The sequence below is a fragment of the Bombina bombina genome, chromosome 5, assembly GCF_027579735.1.
Source record: "Bombina bombina isolate aBomBom1 chromosome 5, aBomBom1.pri, whole genome shotgun sequence".
In the NCBI taxonomy this organism is placed as follows: Eukaryota; Metazoa; Chordata; class Amphibia; order Anura; family Bombinatoridae; genus Bombina; species Bombina bombina.
In genome coordinates, this window is record NC_069503.1 from 232352309 (window position 1) to 232374009 (window position 21701).

General features: G+C 38.9%; 1 protein-coding gene across 1 annotated transcript in view; it reads right to left on the reverse strand.

Moving 5' to 3' along the window:
- MTPAP (mitochondrial poly(A) polymerase) overlaps positions 1–15595 on the reverse strand; it is a 72429-nt gene extending 56834 nt beyond the window's left edge. Inside the window, exons 1-4 of the mRNA XM_053713894.1 lie at positions 15469–15595; positions 13875–14044; positions 9628–9849; positions 5406–5630 (exon numbers count right to left, since the gene is read on the reverse strand). Of these exons, the coding sequence (XP_053569869.1) occupies positions 5406–5630; positions 9628–9849; positions 13875–14044; positions 15469–15559 (708 nt within the window). The 5' untranslated portion in view covers positions 15560–15595. The remainder of the gene's footprint in view (positions 1–5405; positions 5631–9627; positions 9850–13874; positions 14045–15468) is intronic.
- Between the last annotated feature and the right edge of the window lie 6106 nt (positions 15596–21701).

Consider the following 21701-nt stretch of genomic DNA (forward strand, 5'->3'; position numbering starts at 1 on the left):
GAGAAGCTTAAGACAAACAGTTGGTAGAGATATAAGTAATATTTTATCTACTAAAAAATCCCCCCAGCACAAATCTATCAGTCACTTACCTGGACAACAAAAATACAAGAAACGTTTTATTATTCAGAAACAAATATTTAAGAGCAATCAGAAGAACCAAAAGAACAAAGACACCACAGTGCGCACACAAAGGGGAAGCAGATAGATGAAAGGAACAGTTTCACACTAACATACTTTTTTCAGAATATGATTCTAATAGTTTTATAAAATCAAGTTCTCTCTTATGTAAGTAATCGCTTCAAAGAAATATAAAGGAGGGGAAAAAGTCCCCTCCAGTAGTAATATAAATACACTACTCATGCATTTGTGGGTGCATAAAGAGGCATTTAATTCAAAAATAAGATGCTCTAATTAGTGCATTTTATTCTAGCACTAGTGATGCTTGCAAACTGTGTGTTAACACCAGCAAACAACACATTGCTACAGACTTGCAACACAGTGCAGCTCCTAGACTTTAGCTACACGTTCATAGAGAAACTCTAATGCAAAGTGATATACCCTAGATAACTATATGTTTAACCCCACAAAGGGGTTGCAGCTCCCAAGCAGGACACAGCTGCTGATTGGTGGGGGGTGCAACTACAACACATTGGCTCACTGGCTGTGTCCTGCTCTAGTGGAAACTTACTTAAAGTGATGGTAAACCTTAGCTAATCAAAATGCCATAAATGCAATTTTTGCCATTAAAAATAAAAGTATATGTGTACCCTTTTTTTTTAATCTATCTGTAAAAAGGGTTAAATCTGTGTCTTTAGTAATGCTTCTATTACAATGTTATACCGGCCCACTAAGATTACTTATTTTGTTTTTTATGACAATTCCAATAAATATCCAATCAGTGTGCATGTCATATAACATTCTTGAAGTCCAACCCTTTGAAAGCCCTTAAAGGGACAGTCAACACCAGAAATGTTTTTTTAAAAAAAGATAGATAATCCCTTTATTTCCCCAGTTTTGCATAATCAACAATGTTATATTAATATACTTTTTACCTCTGTGATTAACTGACAGTCCCCTGATCACATGACATTTTATTTGTTATCTACTGACTTTCATTTTAGCCAATTAGTGCAGTGCCTACCAAAAGCCACGGGCGTGATCACAATGTTATCTATATGGCTGACATGAACTAGCTCTCCCCTGTTGTAAAAAGCAAATACAAAAGCATGTGACAAGAGGCAGCCTTCAAGGGCTTAGAAATTATCATATGAGCCTTCCTAGGTTTAACTTTCAACTAAGAATATCAAAAGAACAAAGCAAAATTGGTGATAAAAGTAAATTAGAATGTTGTTTAAAATTACATGCACTGGGGAGGCGGAGCCGGCCGGCAACCAACATGGCCGCACAGAGATGATGATCCGTAGCTGAGAAGCCCACAAATAGCTTTAATAGGTGACTCCGCCATCACCAGGGCATAATAAACATATCGATGGACAGTGGATAGCTTGCGGTCACCTTTGACATCCATCAACTAATCAGATTCGGAACAGAGCCATCATTTTTCCACAGCGCAATGGTGCTCTGCGACTGATCCACTCAGCTGGAGACAGACGTAATTGGGCAAGTATAGGTCACGATCGGTGTCCATACAGCAGGCTCAGAGGGTACCCTCTTAACTACAGTCTGGGAAATCTCCACCTTAGCGCATAGGACACCGCGCAATTACAACGATCAGACACCATCCTGAGAGCCCAGCTCTATATACACCGGGAACAAGTGGTAAGTCTTGTCAGAGGGTTCGGGTCATTAAGAAGGGGGACACCCAATATCAGGTCACCATTTCTTCTTGGATAGATTGGTCGAGCTGACACGCTGGTTCGCAAGATAGGAACAGTGCCGTTGTCACAGACATATCCACCCACATGGAAGTTTCTGTGTTACTGCGGCTCCCCTACACTCTTACAGATTCACTTGATCAAGCCCCTTTTGCGCACTGTTTTTTGCACATAATTCATCTAGAGAAATAGGGGTGAGGAAGGGTGACAGACTTCAGAGCTACGATTGGAACATTGCCTTTTCTGCTCCTCTCACCATAAGAGAAAAAGCAGACATACATCTTGAATATACAGGGTGAGACAGAGCTCAAAATAAAACATCCTCAATACTTTTGCACTTAGTAACTGTTTGTGACTAAAATAAAAGAGACAAGCAGACACAGCTTACTCCTGGGGGGAGACTCACAGCCCACATCATGGCTGCAAGGAGACTAAATAGAACAGAGCGACTCAATAAGACCCCAAATACAATGGGAACTAAACTGAATGCCTACTTTAAGACAATTGATTCTGTGGCACCTGATAAAGAACTGCACTCTGACCCGCCATCACCAGGAGACATATCCCCAGAAGATAATAGCCCCCTCACTAGAGCAGACCTCCGTTTCCTTTCCACGAAAGCGGACTTTGCATCTTTACTAACACAGGTAGGTCAAATGATAAAGGAAGGGATCTCAGAGGTTAAGAGGGATGTCTCTGCGTTGGGAAATAGAGTAGTGAAATTGGAGGATGGTGCAGAAGAGCTAATGAATACCACAGACTCCATCACGCAACAAATTATACAACAAAATATGTCCATAGCTCAGATGCAGACCCAAATAGAAGACCTGGACAATAGGGGTCGCAGACAAAATTTAAGAATATGGGGTATACTGGAGACAGGACAACTACTACAATATTTACAAGATCTGTTTAAGTTTCTGCTAGAAGACCATGCTCCACACAACATCTCATTGGACAGAGCGCATAGGGCCTTGCGACCTAAGACAACAGATTCAGCCCCGCCTAGAGATGTTATCCTAAAATGACACAAGTTTCAAGAAAAAGAGCAAATCATGGCGGCAGCCATAAAGAAAAGTCCTCTCACATTTCACAGCTCCTCAATCCAAATCTATGCGGATCTTAGCCCCCTTACCCTCTTTAAGGGAAAGGAGGCAATATTCTTGACCTTGCACTTACAGGACCTGGGAATACCCTAACGCTGGGGATTCCCCTTCTCTATCAGAGTGGTTAAAGAGGGTCATCAAATAATCTATAAAGAACCAGAAGACATTGAAGAGTTCTGCAGACAACGGAACATCCCCCAACCTTCGCTGTCTAAGCTCTCAGACGGAGGCCTTGGTCTTCCAGATATCTGTTCATACTATGAAGCAGTGATGCTTCAAAGAATCCTTGATTGGCACAGAGCAAATGAAACAAAAGCCTGGGTAGCCCTTGATTCTCATCTTTTGAGAGTGCCAAGTGCGGGCTCCCTGTGTTGGATACCCAAAGACCATAGGCCGACTAACTGCACTCACCTTGACCTACACAAACATTTATTTGATTCATGGGATAAACTTATATCCTCTGGCAGAGGTATATCAACGGTACGCTCCCCTATGTTCCCAATAGCCTATAATGCTGAATTATCGGGGGGTCTTGAGTGTATCTATGGGAGGTCCTCAGAGTGGGGGTTTTCCATACCTCTAACTAAACTGACAGAGGGTGGGAACCTCTTAACCAGAGACAAAATTATAGCCATAACAGGTCTCAGATTCCCTTCTTGGATTAAGCTTGCTCAACTGAACCACTTCCTGGTTTCTTCACCACACAAGTCTCAACTCCTTAGACCACTTCACCCGTTCGAGGTGATTTGCCTGAGAGGAGACCCGATCAAGCACACTTTGTCCGTAGCTCATAAATTACTGCAACACAAAAGCTCTTTGACGCTCCCCTCTTACATGGAGAGGTAGCAGATAGAGTTAGAAACCCAATTTGATACAGAAACATGACATAGGATATTCAATAAAACGCAAAAAGCGTAGGTCTCCCCACAGATATTGGAACTGAACCATAAATTATTGACAAGATGGTATCTCAATTTGGAAGAGTATGGCTAACTCAAATCGAAACAACTTAATTATTTCTTGGAAGTGAATTTAGGTCAGATCTACCCACTCACTTGACAGTGTTCAGTACTGAGCGAATACCTCAGTACAATACAAGTTGCGCCTTGGCTTCCTTTGGTCATCACCTTACCTCTTTCTTTACTCCTGACATGATCCTCCTTAACTCCTCTTTGCTTCCACTCCCTTACCCCCCCCCCCCTTCTATCCTCTCTCACTCTCCTACATCTCTTATCTAACATTTTGATTCTCAGTTCCAGAAATTCAACTGTTTTTTCAAGTTATATTTGAATTTATATTGAATCCTTACATTGATAATTGCTGAAATGGACAATTAGATCTGCATATGAGTACATGGACTTACCCCTATAGCAGTACTCGTTGCTAGCTGAATTGTATTATTACATGTATCAAAATATGATAAATGTCTCTGTCTGTTTCATGCAACTTTTCAATAAAAATCAACAAAATAAAAAAATAATTACATGCCCTATTTGAAACATGAAAGTTTTTTTGGACTTGATTGTCCCTTTAAGAAGCCTATGTAGAGAGTGGGCGGGGCTGCTCTCTATGTCACAGCCCAGCCAAAAGAGGAAATGAAGGGGGGGGGCGGAGGAACAGAAGATACCAAGTAGGATTATAAATCTTATTCTAAAATATATATACACTTAAAAAAAAAATTATGTGGGTTTTGCTTGTACACTAAAATATTTTTCACTGCAACGTACTTAAATTCTGACAATTGCTTTAATTTGTTTAACACCTTTGCAAGGACTGAACACAAGGGTCGGAAATGCATTAATGACATACTCTACTGCTTTTGCAGGGGTTTAAAGGTTTGTAAGGGATTTCAGTGGTAAAATAAAATACTCTAATTAAATAAAGCACTTTCTTTTGCCCAACATTCTTTTAAAGAGGAGGCCTTCAAGGGTTTAGAAATTAGCATATGAGGCTACCTAGGTTTAGCTTTCAACTAAGAATACCAAGAGAACAAAATTACATGCCCTATCTGAATCATGAAGGTATAATTTTGACTAGACTGTCCCTTTAAAGAGAGTCTGTGAGCAACTCAGCAAAGTCAGCATGATGATTTCTGGTAAGTAGCCCTAATAATAAATTATTATTATTAATTTTCCATTTCATTCAACCAAGTATGAAAATAACCCATATAAATTATTATTGACTGGACATCAGCTGCTTACTGAAGAAGCGTGAAAAACATCAATTATGCAGGGAAAAAAAATCTCAATTATAGTTCTTGGAGGCGCGGAAATGCAAAAGTAGCTGGTAAATTTCCATGCTGGGTAAACTGGAAGGCTATATACTATATTAATAAACAACTGGCAGATGAAGTGTATTGCAATAAGTACCATTCCTGTTTTTTAACCTCTTTAAATTCATATGAATATTTTTAAATGAAGGATTAAAAATGAATGACTTATTTTGATTTTAATGGGTTTCTTACCTTGGGAGGTCTATTTCTTTCCACATTCTCCAGGTCCAAAAATAAATCCAGATCACAACCTAGTTTTCCAAATGAATTCACTGTAGAGCCATAAGGATTTACGGTGGCCTCTGGGAAGTAGGCTGTGGCGATATCACTTATTAACGACGAGACCAGGAAACGCAGCCGGATGCTTTCATCTGTTAGCTGGTATTCATCAAGGAGTGTACACATCTGCTCCTCTATCTAAAGGAGAAAAGGTGTTTAGCAAAACGACATGAATGGATCATCTGCAATCTTAAAGGTGTGCCACAACCACTCAATAACCTTTAAAATAATACCAATACATCCTTTTAAAAACCAGTAGGGCTACATGGTGGTGAATGGTGAATGACATTAGAAACGCTGTACCAGGTTTTCATTAGGCTCCATGAAATAAAATAAAAAAATGGAAGCTGATTTTATTTCTGCAAGCTATTCATGGAGCCGACATAGGGTAAATTATTGTTGCCCACATGGCAAGTAGCTTCCTCCTACAGAATATGCATTTTTGATTGCAAATGTAAACATTCTATAGGCTAGGAAGTCAACTCAGTATGTGCACATGCACACGTAACATCATCAAATGCACATGCCTCCTCAGACACAGTTTTACAATACACTGCACTGTGAGTATGATGAAATATTCATGTGTTAGTGCCGTATTTCAATAGATTATCTTATTTATTAATTTTTAACCAAACTCCCTCCTTTATCTATGTGTTTAAGCTCCTTAATAAAACTGCATGTGTGGAACACTCCCATTCTGCTCCAGGTGAGGATACAGCCAGAGATTGGAGCAAATTCATGTATGCCTGCTTCTCATTTGTTCTCTATGTTCACCTCAAGGGACACACAAACACAACTTTGACTTTATACTGGACCCATTTGAATAATAAGGTAAATTTACTATTTAAAAGGAACATTAAAGTGTGAAGTGTTCTAATCTGTCAGAACATTTTATTATTCCACTACTCTTGCCAATGGGTTAAGCACACAGTCAGCTCCAGAGCAACAATGCACTGCTAGAAACATATCTTGTATGACTAGGACAAGAGGCTTGTGTGTGCAGCCACCTCCCAGTAAAGCATTGCTGTTCCAGAGCCTAGATAATAAAGTAAATGTGCTGAAAAGAAGTAAAGTGAAAAATCTCTTTAAATTGCAAGTTCTATCTCAAACATGTTTAATTATCACTCTCATGTCCCTGCAAATTATAAAAAATAATCAGAAGGCATCAAAATGTTTTTGTGTTTATGTTTAGCTGTAATTTTCCTCTTACTCATTTACTGTACCCACACATATTATATACCGTTTTCTCGTCATTAAATGGACTTTCAAAATCTACCATTATTTTCATCATATCTTATAATTTGCTATAAAAAAAAAAAAATACAAAATATGATGAAAAAATGGAAAAAAAACACACTTTTTCTAACTTTGACCCCCAAAATCTGTTGCACATCTACAACCACCAAAAAACACCCATGCTAAATAGTTTCTAAATTTTGTCCTGAGTTTAGAAATACCCAATGTTTACAAGTTCTTTGCTTTTTTTGCACGTTATAGGGCCATAAATACAAGTAGCACTTTGCTATTTCCAAACCACTTTTTTTCAAAATTAGCGCTAGTTACATTAGAACACTGATATCTGTCAGGAATCTCTGAATAGCCATTGACATGTATATATTTTTTTTTAGTAGACATCCCAAAGTATTGATCTAGGCCCATTTTGGCATATTTCATGCCACCATTTCACCGCCAAATGCGATCAAATAAAAAAAATTGTTCACTTTTTCACAAACTTTAGGTTTATGACTGAAATTATTTACAAACAACTTATGCAATTATGGCATAAATGGTTGTAAATGCTTCTCTGGGATCCCCTTTCTTTAGAAATAGCAGACATATATGGCTTTGGTGTTGCTTTTTTGGTAATTAGAAGGCTGCTAAATGCCACTGCGCACCACATGTGTATTATGCCCAGCAGTGAATGGGTTAATTAGGGAGTATGTAGGGAGCTTCTAGGGTTAATTTTAGCTGTAGTGTAGTAGACAACCCCAAGTATTGATCTAGGCCCATTTTGGTATATTTAATTTCACCATTTCACCGCCAAATGCGATCAAATTAAAAAAAACGTTACATTTTTCACAATTTTAGGTTTCTCACTGAAATTATTTACAAACAGCTTGTGCAATTATGGCACAAATGGTTGTAAATGCTTCTCTGGGATCCCCTTTCTTTAGAAATAGCAGACATGTATGGCTTTGGTGTTGCTTTTTGGTAATTAGAAGGCTGCTAAATGCCGCTGCACACCACAAGTGTATTATGCCCAGCAGTGAAGGGGTTAATTAGGGAGCTTGTAGGGAGTTTGTAGGGTTAATTTTAGCTTTAATGTAGTGTAGTAGACAACCCAAAGTATTGATCTAGGCCCATTTTGGTATATTTCATGCCACCATTTCACCGCCAAAAGCGATCAAATAAAAAAAATTGTTCACTTTTTCACAAACTTTAGGTTTCTCACTAAAATTATTTACAGCTTGTGCAATTATGGCACACATGTTTGTAAATGCTCCTCTGGGATCCCCTGTGTTCAGAAATAGCAGACATACATGGCTTTGGCATTGCTTTTTGGTAATTAGAAGGCCGCTAAATGCTGCTGCGCATCACACGTGTATTATGGCTAGCAGTGAAGGGGTTAATTAGGTAGTTTGTAGGGAGCTTGCAGGGTTAATTTTAGCTTTAGTGTAGAGATCAGCCTCCCACCTGACACATCACACCCCCTGATCCCTCCCAAACAGCACTCTTCCCTCCCCCACCCCACAATTGTCCCCGCCATCTTAAGTACTGGCAGAAAGTCTGCCAGTACTAAAATAAAAGGTATTTTTGAATATTGTAAAAAAATCTTTTTAGCATATTTACATATGCTGCTATATAGGATCCCTCCTTAGCCCCCAACCTCCCTGATCCCCCCCCCCCTTCTGCCTTATTGGGGGCCATCTTGGGTACTGGCAGCTGTCTGCCAGTACCCAGTTTGCAAAAAAAAAATGGTTTTATTATTTTTATTTAATTTTTTTCTGTAGTGTAGCTTCCCCCCCACAGACTAACAACCCACCAGCCACCGATCTTGCTAAATTGAATATAATGCCCCCCTTTTTCCCCACTTCTAAATAAAATATTTCTGTAGTGTAGCGGTTCCCACCTGCTCCCTCCCCGTGCACGCGCTCGCCCCCGCATCCCCGTGCACATGCGCGCGTCTGCGCACACCCCCGGCCATCCCCGCCCACGATCCCGCCCCCCTCCGCATCATCCAGGGCCATCGATGGCTGCCACCCGCCTCCCACCCACCAACGAACTTAGCCGTTAATTTCCAGTGCAGAGAGGGCCACAGAGTGGCTCTCTCTGCATCGGATGGCTAAAAATGGTTATTGCAGGATGCCTCGATATCGCTTCCAGCTGCTTTCCACACCGAGGACGTGCAGGGTACATCCTCAGGCGTTAACTGCCTTTTTTTTTTTTTTTTGAGGACGTACCCTGCACGTCCTTGGTCGTTAAGGGGTTAAATGATTCCACATCTAGAGAACTCTTGTAAACAGAAACAAGAAACAGCCTTGGCCTAACTGTCATAACAGGGCTTGTAAACATACGTATAACAATGACATAATATATCTTTATTATATTCAGAAATAAGGACATTATAATGAATGACTAACCTAAAGAATGAGAAACATTAACAGTTTAAAGGGACAGTCAACACCAGAATTGTTGTTGTTTAAAAAGATAGATAATACCTTTATTGTCCATTCCCCAGTTTTGCATAACCAACGCAGTTATAATAATACAGGTTTTACCTCTGTAATTACCTTGTATCTAAGCCTCTGCAGACTGCGCCCTTCCCTTATTTCAGTTATTTTGACAGACTTGCATTTAAGAAAATCAGTGCTCACTGCTAGGTAACTTCACGTGCGTGAGCTCAATGTTATCTATATGAAACACATGAACTAACGCCCTCTTGTGGTGAAAAACTGTCAAAATGCATTCAGATTAGAGGTGGCCTTCAAGGTCTAAGAAATTAGCATATGAACCACCTAGGTTTAGCTTTCAACTAAGAATACCAAGAGAACAAAGCAAAATTGGTGATAAAAGTAAATTGGAAAGTTGTGTAATCATGAAAGTTTTTTTGGACTTGACCGTCCCTTTAACTTACATTGTCAGCAGTGCACAGCTTCTGAATCAACTCATTTATAGGACGTGTAGCCTGCTTGCTATACAGGACAGGTGTGTGGTCCAATTCTGGATTACATTTTAAAGTAAAAAGTCTAGATTTAAATGGCACAATGCACTCATCTCTGGCATTTGGAATGCCAGCTCCAGCTCGAAGGGATTCTAAACTTTCTTTGTCCAAATACTCCACCACAGCGTGACTACCCTTAAAGAAAGAAATCACAAAGTGAGATATAAGTTACACAAGTAGCAAGACAATAGCACATTTGCAGTGTGTGTTTGTGTTTCGTTTTCATAAAAAGTCAAGTAGAAAACTATTGTTGCACATACAAAATAACAAAGTCAAAGCCTATATGCCCCTAGCCTCATTAGGATATTTGCATCTGCCACAATCCACTCTTATGCTTGGTCTGTATTCTCTTCTTTGTATTATCCATCTTTTCTAATATGATGCACCCAAAAGCTATTCACTGTCTTATTATTAGCAGTAACATACGTAATCATAGATGTAAATACACACTCACAATATACTCTATATTGTCTATGTATTTCTACATGCTTGCACCTGCTTCAATAAATAAAAAGGACACAAAATGTTAAGCAAACCTACAATACGTTTTGATTACTTCTCCCATTGGAGCTCACAATCTTGGCTAACAAATTTATTTGAAATTTAAGAGCCACCCAGAATAGTGAGAGGCCTGCTACTCAATTAATGGAGCCTTGTTATGATTCTACGTAAAAAACAGGCATGTAGAAGAAGCCAAAACGTTAGGAGCCAGAATTAGCATTTTAGGAGCCATGGCTCACTGGCTTCTAGGATTTGTCATACCCTTATCTAAGTACTCATTGGCAAAAAAAAGAAAAAAGGTCAAAGTATTGTATATTAGATGGTGATTCTCTTAACAGCTACTGGAAAGGTACAACACATTTGGAATTTAAGTAATGTATAATTTTAGGGCAGGGCTTGCCAAAACCAGACATCAGGACTCCACTGGCCCCTAAGACCTTCAATGGTGAACCCAACATTTCACTACCATCAACTGCATAAAACATTTAGTCTGGTGCAGCTGGATCATTTTGAGACAGTACAGCTGAGAACTTCACATTTTACAATGCTTATCCATAAGGGGCATATGTAATCTAAAGTTATGGGCGGGACTACAAAAGAATGCTTAGCAGACAGGAAATCATGAACTTGCAATTTACTGTTGGCTTGACCAGTTGAAGAAGGAGCCAATACTTTGGTGGTGTGGTGTGGGTGTAGTTAGCTTCATTGGGCATATAGAGATGGGTGTCTGGTGTCGTGGAGCATATAATAGGCATTAAACGCATTTTTGGTACAGGCTAATTAGAATGGAGACTGCACCACCAAAGGGTAGTGTGGAAGTAGAAGTACTTATGGTGGGAAGTGGCACTCGTGCAAGTGTAGATGTGGTTATTGTCTGCCGGCATCTGAATATATGTGTTGCTGTATCTCTGTGGTGTGGGTGTCTGCAATGTTACTGTGCTTGAGGACCCAGTGTAACTGTACTGTTTGTTGCGAAGTCCCAGCACTGTCAGTGTTATTAAAACGGTTTATAAACAGTCTCACTGGTTTAGCTTAAGTTTGTGGCTTCTTGATAAGTATTCTTGTGTCAGAAAGTAGAAAGAATCTCATATTTCTGTCTTCCAGGTGCTCGGTGGATATTCACTTAAAGGGATAGTCTAGTCAAAATTAAACGTTCATGAGTCAGATAGAACATGCAATTTTAAGTAACTTTCTAATTTACTCCTATTATCAATGGCTACATTTAGACACTAATCAGCAAGCGCTACCCAGGTGCTGAACCAAAAATAGGCCGGCTCCTAAGATTACATTCCTGCTTTTTCAAATAAAGATACCAAAGAGAACAAAGAAAAATTAATAGGAATAAATTAGAAAGTTGATTAAAATTGCATGTTCTATCTGAATCATGAAAGTTTAATTTTGACTAGACTGTTCCTTTAATTACATTAAAGCTGTGTTTCCAAGTTTTTTTTTACTACTGTAAATCACTGTTTTGTCCATAGCAATTTATAAGACGATATGTATAGTAAAAAGACATTGTAATGATTTTCTGTTTATTATTTGGAGAAAAAAAAGCAGGAAAGCATTTCATCTCACTGCTGCTTTTCTGCTGCCTTGCTCTCGTTTATCACTAACTTTACAAAGAAATCCTATCCTTCCGTTATGTTATCATCTCCCCCGCTCATACGTACTTGTTCTGCCCAGAAGTTATTCCTCCTCTTTTTACAGAGGAGACACATTAAAAGGGACATTGAACCCAAATTTTTTCTTTTATGATTCAGTTAGAGCATGCAATTTTAAGCAACTTTCTAATTTACTCCTATTATCAATTTTTCTTCGTTCTCTTGCTATTTTTATTTGAAAAAGAAGGCATCTAAGCAATTTTTTGGTTCAGACCCTGGGGAGCACTTGTTTATTGGTCGGTTAAATTAATCCACCAATCAGCAAGAACAACCCAGGTTTTACAACAAAAATTGGCCGGCATCTAAACTTACATTTTTGCTTTTCCAATAAAGATAAGAAGAGAATGAAGAAAATTTGATAATAGGAGTAAATTAGAAATTTGCATGCTCTATCTGAATCACGAAAGAAAAAAATTGGGTTCAGTGTCCCTTTAAAGGGATACTAACCCCAATTTTTTTCTTTCATGATTCAGATAGAGCATGCAATTTTAAGCAACTTTTTCATTTACTTCTATTATCAATTTTTCTTTGTTTTCTTGTTATCTTGATTTGAAAAAGCAGTAATGAAAGGTTAGGAGCCAGCCCATTTTTAGTTCAGAACCTGGGTAGCACTTGCCGATTGGTTTGCTACATTTAGCCACAAATCAGCAAGTGCTACCCAAGTAATGAACAAAAAATGGTCCGGCTCTAAAGCTTACAGTACTGCTTTTTCAAATCTAGATAGCATGAGAAAATAGAAGAATTGATAATAGGAGTAAATTAGAAAGGTACTTAAAATCTCATGCTCTATCTGAATCATGAAAGAAAAAAAAATTGGGTTTAGTATCCCTTTAACTAAAAGTAATGCCTTCCAGTGCTAGTAACTGCTTGTAAAAAGAACTGTATCTTGGTTTCCAAACACAACTATCAACTACTGTCTAGTCACAACTGAAGATCAAAACACCATTCAACGTTAAAAGACGTTTCTTAAAGTTTCAGTTGAACTAAACTGCATGTTTAGTGTGTATGTGCATCCAAAAATGTCTGGCTCCTAGATATTGAACACATTTGTCAAGGCCTCTTTTAAGAGAATATTCAAAAGGTAAGACATTTGTGGGCGAGTGAGGAAGAGAAATCCATGAAGTAGGTGCTGCAAATAAACTCCTGCAGGCAGACATAGGAGGAAGCGATTATGAAATAGGAAGTTGTTAGCTAAGCAAAGGGGGTGACTAGACAGTTTAAGTGATTGTAAACTTTAACAAATTAAAGCCCAGTATCAAATAATAAATACTATTAAACACACGGGCACTATAATTCATTAAACTTTACAAAGACGCTTATTTTTTAAAATACTTACCTTTGCGTTATGGTTAGGCATCTAACTCGTGGGGCAACGCAACAATTCGAGGAAGTCAGATTCATCATCGATATGCTAATGAAAGCATCGGATGCAGGCAGAGGATCAGCGTTTACCATAACGCAAAGGTAAGTATTTTTTTAAAAAAACATCTTTGTAAACTTTAATGAATTAACCCTTTCATGCCAGGGTTAACGTGTCTACATTGGAACAACTGTTCCGATGTAAACAAATTGAAATATCGTGATCATGCACGTGATCACGAGATTTCAATGATGGGATCGCGTCAGGGGGGCGTCCCTATGATGCTAGGCACACCCTCCAGACCACAATCTCATCAGGTAAGCGCCAGTGGCTTCAGGAAAGTCAAGCGGTTAGGATGTTGTATTCCGTCCTTCAGCACTAAAGCCCAGCAAAATTTGGACGGAATACAATGCCCTAACGGCGTTAAAAGGTTAAAGAGCCCCTGTTTTTAAGAGTATTATTTGATACTGGGCATTAACTTGTTAAAGTTTACAATCACTTTAACCACTGGACAGTCAGACCATAATGGGTATATCAATCCATGTAACTGAAGTGTCACTTATAAAGATGCATAACGAGAAAAGGCGTCTTACAGTGATATAGCAAATTTCAAATAATTTTAACAAGTTGATACTTACATAACTTTCATAAAAGAAATGATTAACTATTTTCCCATGTAGTGATAAATATTTCAGAAGTTTATTTTCATTAATCTTGGAAGGAAAATTTATTAAAACTGTATGTTTCGCCTGTTCTTGTCTTTCTTTTTGGACATCTGCAAACGCTTTTCTCGTGACTTGCTCCTGATCTACAAACAATTTAAAATAAAATGATATATTTAACATGAGCAAATCAGTACAGACTGACATATTATGTACTTATTATCATCTCAGGCAAGTCTTCTATAATAGGGCTTTACATATCTCTCCAAAATCTACCAGGCAACCCAAAAATCTAGCACCCAGCATAAACAAGTACACAAACTATACACACACACTAAACTCTTTACCCAAACTGCTTGGGACCGGAACATTTTTGGATTCCAGAATAGTTAGGATTTCGGAATATTTGTATATTTGGATTTGTAGAATGTAAAAGCTTGGAGAGATGATGGGACCGAGTGTAAATAGTATCTTATGACATTTAAACAATATTTACATGAGATAATACAATCTTATACATGTAACCTAAAGGTAGTTTTTCATCCTGTTTAATACTTTTCTATACATAATATCATCAGAAAGTTAGCACAGATCTTTAATCAGAAAGGAAATGGTTGTTGTTTTAAATAAATATACTCTAGCATTTGCATTTTAGAACACAAGACTGGCTTATACATGAATATAAAGTAACCAGACAGTGCACAGACTATCCTAGCGCACAGAAGAAGACCGTTGCATTGGAGATCCAAGCCTTTATGAACTGTCATTCCTATTCATTGAACTGGACTTATAGTGACTTTACATTTAAAAACCTTTATAAAGTTCAACATGTATTTAACATCAATGTATCATCAATATGAATCCATTTTATTTAACTCTGTTAAAAATATTGTTTCCACTGCCTACTGAAAGAATAATTTTAAGCTCCAATAATTTATGGCATATGTACGACTGTCCTGTAAACTGGCGCATGCACTTTTACTTGCCTTTGCAGCCTGTAAAGGCACTAAATGGCAGTATGGAACTCCCTTTATGGTATTTACACCTTCTCCAGAAAATCTAGAATGCATACTTCAGACCCATTACCCTACAACACATTACAAAGTGATTGTTCATAGCAGCAAATAATGTATATGTATCCTTAACAAGTTTTAAAGTGTATTAAGAAGTGTATTTTGTATATAACCAGGTGAAACATTTTCTGCAGGTCATTCTGAAATGTAATACAGTATTAAATAGGAAGTTACACTGAAGCACCAGCTCATTTAAAATGTTTTTGTTTATTCCACAATGGCAACATTTCAGAATTCTGCATTTGCTTTCAATAGGTCAGGATAGTATATATACTGCTTAATTTCTAATATGTTTTAAGTACATATAAGGAGGAGTCTTCTGGAACAAATAGTATGTAACCTTAAACATAATATAAAGTGTACTGAGTGTGAAGCCAAATCAAAAACCAAACTGCACCCAGCACATCAACCTGCAAGTGCTAAAGTAATACAGTAATTCGTTTCCTATACAAGCTTAGGCTCCCACTCCCAACACAGAGCTCTCCTACAGGCCCCACCTGCCGCTGTCTCCGGTGCTGCCCCCGTGCTACTGAGGGCTCGACTGGTGATGACCCTGATCACAGGGAGAAGCCTCATGCAAGTCACCATGACAGCTGAGCGAATGAACAACGCATGCGCGAATGCCGTCACCTACAGTGCCCGAGAGGAGACAAAACACCTTCAATGACGGAATGCACGACTGACTGCGTTATGAGTGACTAGTGAATCACGCACTCGGTATTATTGAAAGACTGGAGCTAAGTCTGGCTCTCACTGCTTGTTTACGAGTTACTGTATCCATTTCTGCCTGAGAAAGCTTTACCTTACAACCAACAGGTGAATTGTCCGATTGGGAAAAAATAGCGACAACTTTCTTCTGGCCCCCAAATCTAGTTCGGTATTCTGTTTTTGTTATTTAGGTGTATCAATAATTAATAATAATCACAAAATACGGTAACCAGTATATCCATTAGGGCATTTCAGTTATGTAAGTCTTGGCGATATTAATTTCACTTTCAGGAGAAAAATAAAAAATACATTTGCAATACGATTGAGAGTATTCTAACTTTATGATGGTATAACCATGCTTTTATTAAACCCACAATTTTTATTTCATGATTCAGGTAAACAATTTTAAACAAATTCCCAATTGCATTCTCCCTCTGAATCATGAAAGAAAATAAAATGGTTTCATATCCCTTTAACCCCTTAACCCTTTGGCTGCTAAGCCATTTTCCACCTGGGTGCTAAACTGATTTAGATGTTTTGTTGCAGTTCACGTTTAAACACTTTTAGAAGTAAAGTTTGTATGAATAAACTATATAAACTATATATATTTTTATGTGTTTGTCTCAACATGTTTGTAAAATAAAGCATAAAATATGAAAAAAGTGTATTTTTTTACTCCACAATCAATAAAAATGAGTTTGTAATTTTATTTTCCTAAACTCTATCATCAAAACCTTTGTTGCTAAATATTTGCAGTAGGTACCCTGTCTAAAATAAGCAGAAATTGAGAACATTTCACTGTGTTTTTCTACTGTTTTATTGCCGGCGTGTCAATTTGATAGACCTTAAAGGGACATTAAACCCCAAAATGTTCTTTCATGATTCAGATAGAGAATACAATTTTTTAAAAGTTTCCAATTTACTTCTATTATCAAATGTATTTCATTCTCATGTTATTCTTTGTTGAAAAGAAACCTAGGTAGGTAGCGTGCACATGCCTGAAGCCCTACATTACAGGAAGTAGCGCTGCCATCTAGTGCTCCTGCTAATGTATATTATTGTTGCAAAACTGCTGCTATATAGTGCTGCAGACACGTGCACACTCCTGAGTTACATTTCTGCTTTTCAAATAAGGATAACAAGAAAACGAAGAAAATATGATAATAGAAGTAAAGTAGAAAGTTGTTTAAAATTGTATGTTCTAACTAAACCATGAAAGAAAAAAATTGGGTTTTATGTCCTTTTAACAAAAAGCATCTTTAAATTTAAAGTATTGTTGCCAGCAATTATACAGCTCTAGCTGCCTGGGAAGTTAAAGGGACATTAAATCCAAAAAAATTCTTTCATGATTCAGATAGAGGACAGCATTTTTAAAAAGTTTCCAATTTACTTCTATTATCAATTTTTTTTCATTCTCATGTTATTCTTTGTTGAAGAGATACCTAGGTAGGTAGCATGCACATGCCTGAAGCACTACACAACAGGAAATAGTGTTGCTGTCTAGTGCCCCTGCTAATGTATAACATTGTTGCAAAACTGCTGCTATATAGTGCTGCAGACACGTGCACACTCTTGAGCTTACATTTCTGCTTTTCCACAAAGGATAACAAGAAAACTAAGATAATTTGATAATAGAAGTAAATTAGAAAGCTGTTTAAAATGTTATGTTCTATCTAAATCATGAAAGAAAAAAATTGGGTTTTATGTCCCTTTAAGGTATGACAACACAACTATATCTTTTTAGAGACTACGCCCCCAGCTGCATCAAATGAGGTCTTATTTGTATCACATATCTGAAGTGTGCAACACATAAGCGAATATCACACTTGTAAGAAATAAAATGAAACAATGCGACATGTTCATTTATTATAATTATTATACTTTATTTATGAAGTGCCAACATGTTCCGCAGCGCTGTCCATGGATGCAATTAATTTAAATAAAACAATACAAGACTTGTAAGAGACAGGACAAAATGTACAAACACATACAGGAGGGATTGAGGGCTCTATTCACGTGGGAACTTACAATCTAGAAGGGTAGGAGGTTGAGAAACAGGAGGTGAGGACTGCAAGATTGAATGAGGGAAATGATGTTAGGTAAGAGAAATATTATTGAGTTGGGTGGTAGGTTTCTCTGAACAGAAAAGTCTTCAGAGAGCATTTAAAGGAAGAAAGATTAGGGTAAAGCCTGACAGCATGAGGGAGAGTGTTCCAGAGGGTAGGTGCTGCACGACAGAAGTCCTGCAGTCTAGCATGAGGAGAGGTGATAGTCACAGATGCAAGGAGCAGGTCATTGTTGGATCTTAGTGGGCGGGCTGGAGTTTACTTGTTGATTAGAGTGGATAGGTAGAGGGGAGCGGTGTTGGTGAGCGCTTTGTATTCAAGGGTGAGAATTTTGAATTTAATTCTGCTGTGAATGGGGAGCCAATGAAGGGACTCGCAGAGAGGTGCAGCATATACAGAGCGACGGGAAATGTGAATCAGCCTGGCAGAAGCATTAAGGATGGATTGAAGGGGGGAGAGGCCGGAAAGAGGAAGGCCAGTAAGTTATTGTAGTAGTCAAGTCGGGAAATAACAAGGGAGTGGATTATTTGCTTTGTGGTGTTAGCCCACAGAAAAGATTGAATCTTGGAAATATTGCGTAGATGGTTGCGGCAGGATGTAGAAAGCGATTGGATAAGGGGGACAAAGGATAGATTTGAGTCAAGTGTAACTCCGAGGCAGCGGACTTGGGGCGATAGGAAAAAGGTGATGCTGTCAACAGGGATAGAGAAGTCAGAAGTCGGCGCAGAGCTTGATGGGGGGATAAGAAGGAGCTCAGTCTTGGACATGTTAATCTTTAGGTGATGAGAGGCCATCCTGGAAGAAATACCAGATAAGCAATCGCTGACATGAGAGAGGACAGAGGGAGAGAGAGCAGGGGTGGAGAGGTAGATCTGGGTGTCATCAGCATAGAGGTGATATTTGAATCCATTACTGTTGATAAGTTTACCCAGCAAAGAAGTATACATGCAGAAGAGTAGAGGACACAGAACAGATCCTTGAGGTACTCCAACAGACAGAGGCATTGGAGAGGAGGAGTCACCGGCAAATGACACAGAAAAAGATCTGTGAGAAAGATAGGAGTGAATCCAGGAAAGAGCAGTGTCACAGAGGCCAAGAGAGCTAAGGGTCTGTAGGAGGAGGGGGTGGTCAAATGTGTCAAAGGCAGCTGAGAGGTCAAGTAAGATGAGTATAGAGTAGTGGCCACTATTAAGGGCAGTCTCAGTTGAGTGTCTGGGGTGGAATCCGGATTGCAGGGGGTCAAGCAAGGAGTTGGCGGACAGGAAGTGGGTTAGGCGATTGTAAACTAGTTTTTCAAGGAGTTTTGATGTTAGTAGAAGCAGTGATATGGGGTGGTAGCTATCATACGCACTCCAAATTTGTGCTAGCAATACATGCAGCCCCTCATTTGATGCGCCAAGAGGTGTACTTTCCAAAACTGTGTACCTTGTATACTGTATCCTAAATTCCCAGGTGGCTACAGCTGTCTAATTGTAGACATCACCCCAAATGTTTAAAGACAATTTTTAAATAAGATTTTCAAGGTTGCCATATATGCAGTTAAACAGCTCTAGCCACCTGGGAAGTTAAATTAGGGTACATAAAGTACACATTTGTAGAAAGTACACCCCCTGACGCATCAAATGAGAGCTATATGTACTTATAGCACAAAAGTGGAGTGCGCAAATATTTTATGAAATATGGTGTTTTGCTTAGAAAATATTTTTTTTTCTAAGCAAAGTGACATGTTCATTTATGTCTTACACACTCCAGATTTGTGCTAGCAATACATGCAGCCCCTCATTTGATGCTCCAAGGGATGTACTTTCCAAAACTGTGTATCTTGTATACTGTATCTTAAATTCCCAAGTGGCTACAGCTGTTAAACTGCAGACATCACCCCTAAATGTTTAAAGACAATTTAAAATAAGATTTTCAAGGTTGCCATATCTGCACTTAAACAGCTGTAGCCACCTGGGAAGTTAAATTAGGGTACATAAAGTACACATTTGTAGAAAGAGCACCCCCTGACGCATCAAATGAGGGGCTATATGTACTTATAGCACAAAAGTGGAGTGTGCAAATATTCATGGAATATGGTGTTTTGCTCAGAAAATATTTTTTTCTAAGCAAAGTGACATGTTCATTTATGCCTTACGCACTCCAAATTTGTGCTAGCAATACATGCAGCCCCTCATTTGATGCATTAAGGGGTGAACTTTCCAAAACTGTGTACCTTGTATACTGTATCTCTAATTCCCAGGTGGCTACAGCTGTTAAACTGCACACATGGCTACCTTGAAACACTTTAAACGTATATGGGTTATATCTGCAATTTAACAGTTTAGCTACCTCATTAATTGACTAACCTAATTCTAAATGATTTTATTTTATGTTTAAAAATATAACACTCTTTTGCATTACCCACACAAGCATTACAGGCACTCAAACTGGTTGTTTTAGCACATGGATACCCATGTGAGCAGTAGTGCCACGTAAAGGCTTCAACCCTTGCTACTGACCATTTACACACCTTTCATGTCTGATTCACTTACAGAAGCACCCACCCCCTACATACATAAAGACTTTCATCCCTACTACTGACCATACACACACCTTTTGTATCTTTATTCACTTACAGAAACACAACCCCTACCACTGGCCAGTCACACACCTTTCATATCTCCCTTCATACGTACCTTTTGCTAGGGGAAACTCAATCACTTGGCTGGTCAGGCGTAAGCCTCAACCAGGGCACTGAGCTGGTCAGGCGTAAGCCTTAACCAGGGCACTGGGCTGGTCAGGCGTAAGCCTCAACCAGGGCACTGGGCTGGACAGGTGTAAGCCTCAACCAGAGCACTGGGATAGTCAGGCATAAGCCACAACCAGGGCACTGGGCTGGTCAGGCGTGAGCATCAACCAGGGCACTGGGCTGGTCAGGCGTAAGCCTCAACCAGGGCCATGTATTTGCATTTCAGAACCTCCTGGGGTTGTGAGGGTATGCAGCTAGTATGTTTCCATAGTATGATAAATACAGAAGCATTGTGGCATGCATAGCCCTGGTTTAGAGGGGCAGTCTGGACAGTAGTAACGGGTGTCTTTATGACGTCTATGCAGACTGCACACTCTACACCTTCTACTAGGGAAAGTTTTTTCCTCAGTAGCTGGCATATACTCAGCAAAGTGACGACCATGCAACCTTGCATTCTCCTCACATGGCCCAGTTACTGGAATATCCCCAGATGAGAGAAGGCTTTTAATAACAGATTCCTGAAATTTCAGGAAACGTAGCCCTCTTCCTTGGGTAGCCTGATACAGGACAAACGCATTAAGCATTGGCAATTGTATCAAGTAGACTGCCAGTTTCTTGTACCATGTATATGCTTTGCGAGAAGCAGAGTATGGTTCAAGCATCTGGTCAGTCTTATCTACCCCTCCCATATTGTAATCCAGGACACATGGGTTTCATAGTTGGCGTGTTCTAACCCCTGACATAGACAGGTGATGTGCTCTCATCATGTATAGTTGTGAGAAGATGCACATTCTTCTTGTCTGTGAATTTCACAGCTAGCAGCTCATCAGAGCGCAAAGCTGTGGTCTCTCCCCTCTTTTGCTTTCTGAACATGTGAGTCGGAAAGCCTTTGCAATTGGCACGAATTGTGCCGCACGCAACAGTACCCTTGCTATATAGCAATTGAAATAATGGCATATCAGTGTAAAAGTATTCCACATATACTGTACATGGTAACCTTTATTAAATATTGGGTGGAGTAAGTCCCACATTATTTTTTCACTGGCAGCAAGGGAGGAGGGACAGTCAGTGGGTGGTAGAACAGAATCCTTGCCAGTGTATACCTTAAAAGATAGGTGTATCCACTAGAGCTCTCGCACAGCTTATACAGCTTGATCCCATAGCGAGCTCTCTTAGAAAGAATGTATTGTTTAAAAACAATACGTCCCTTATATAAAATCAAGGA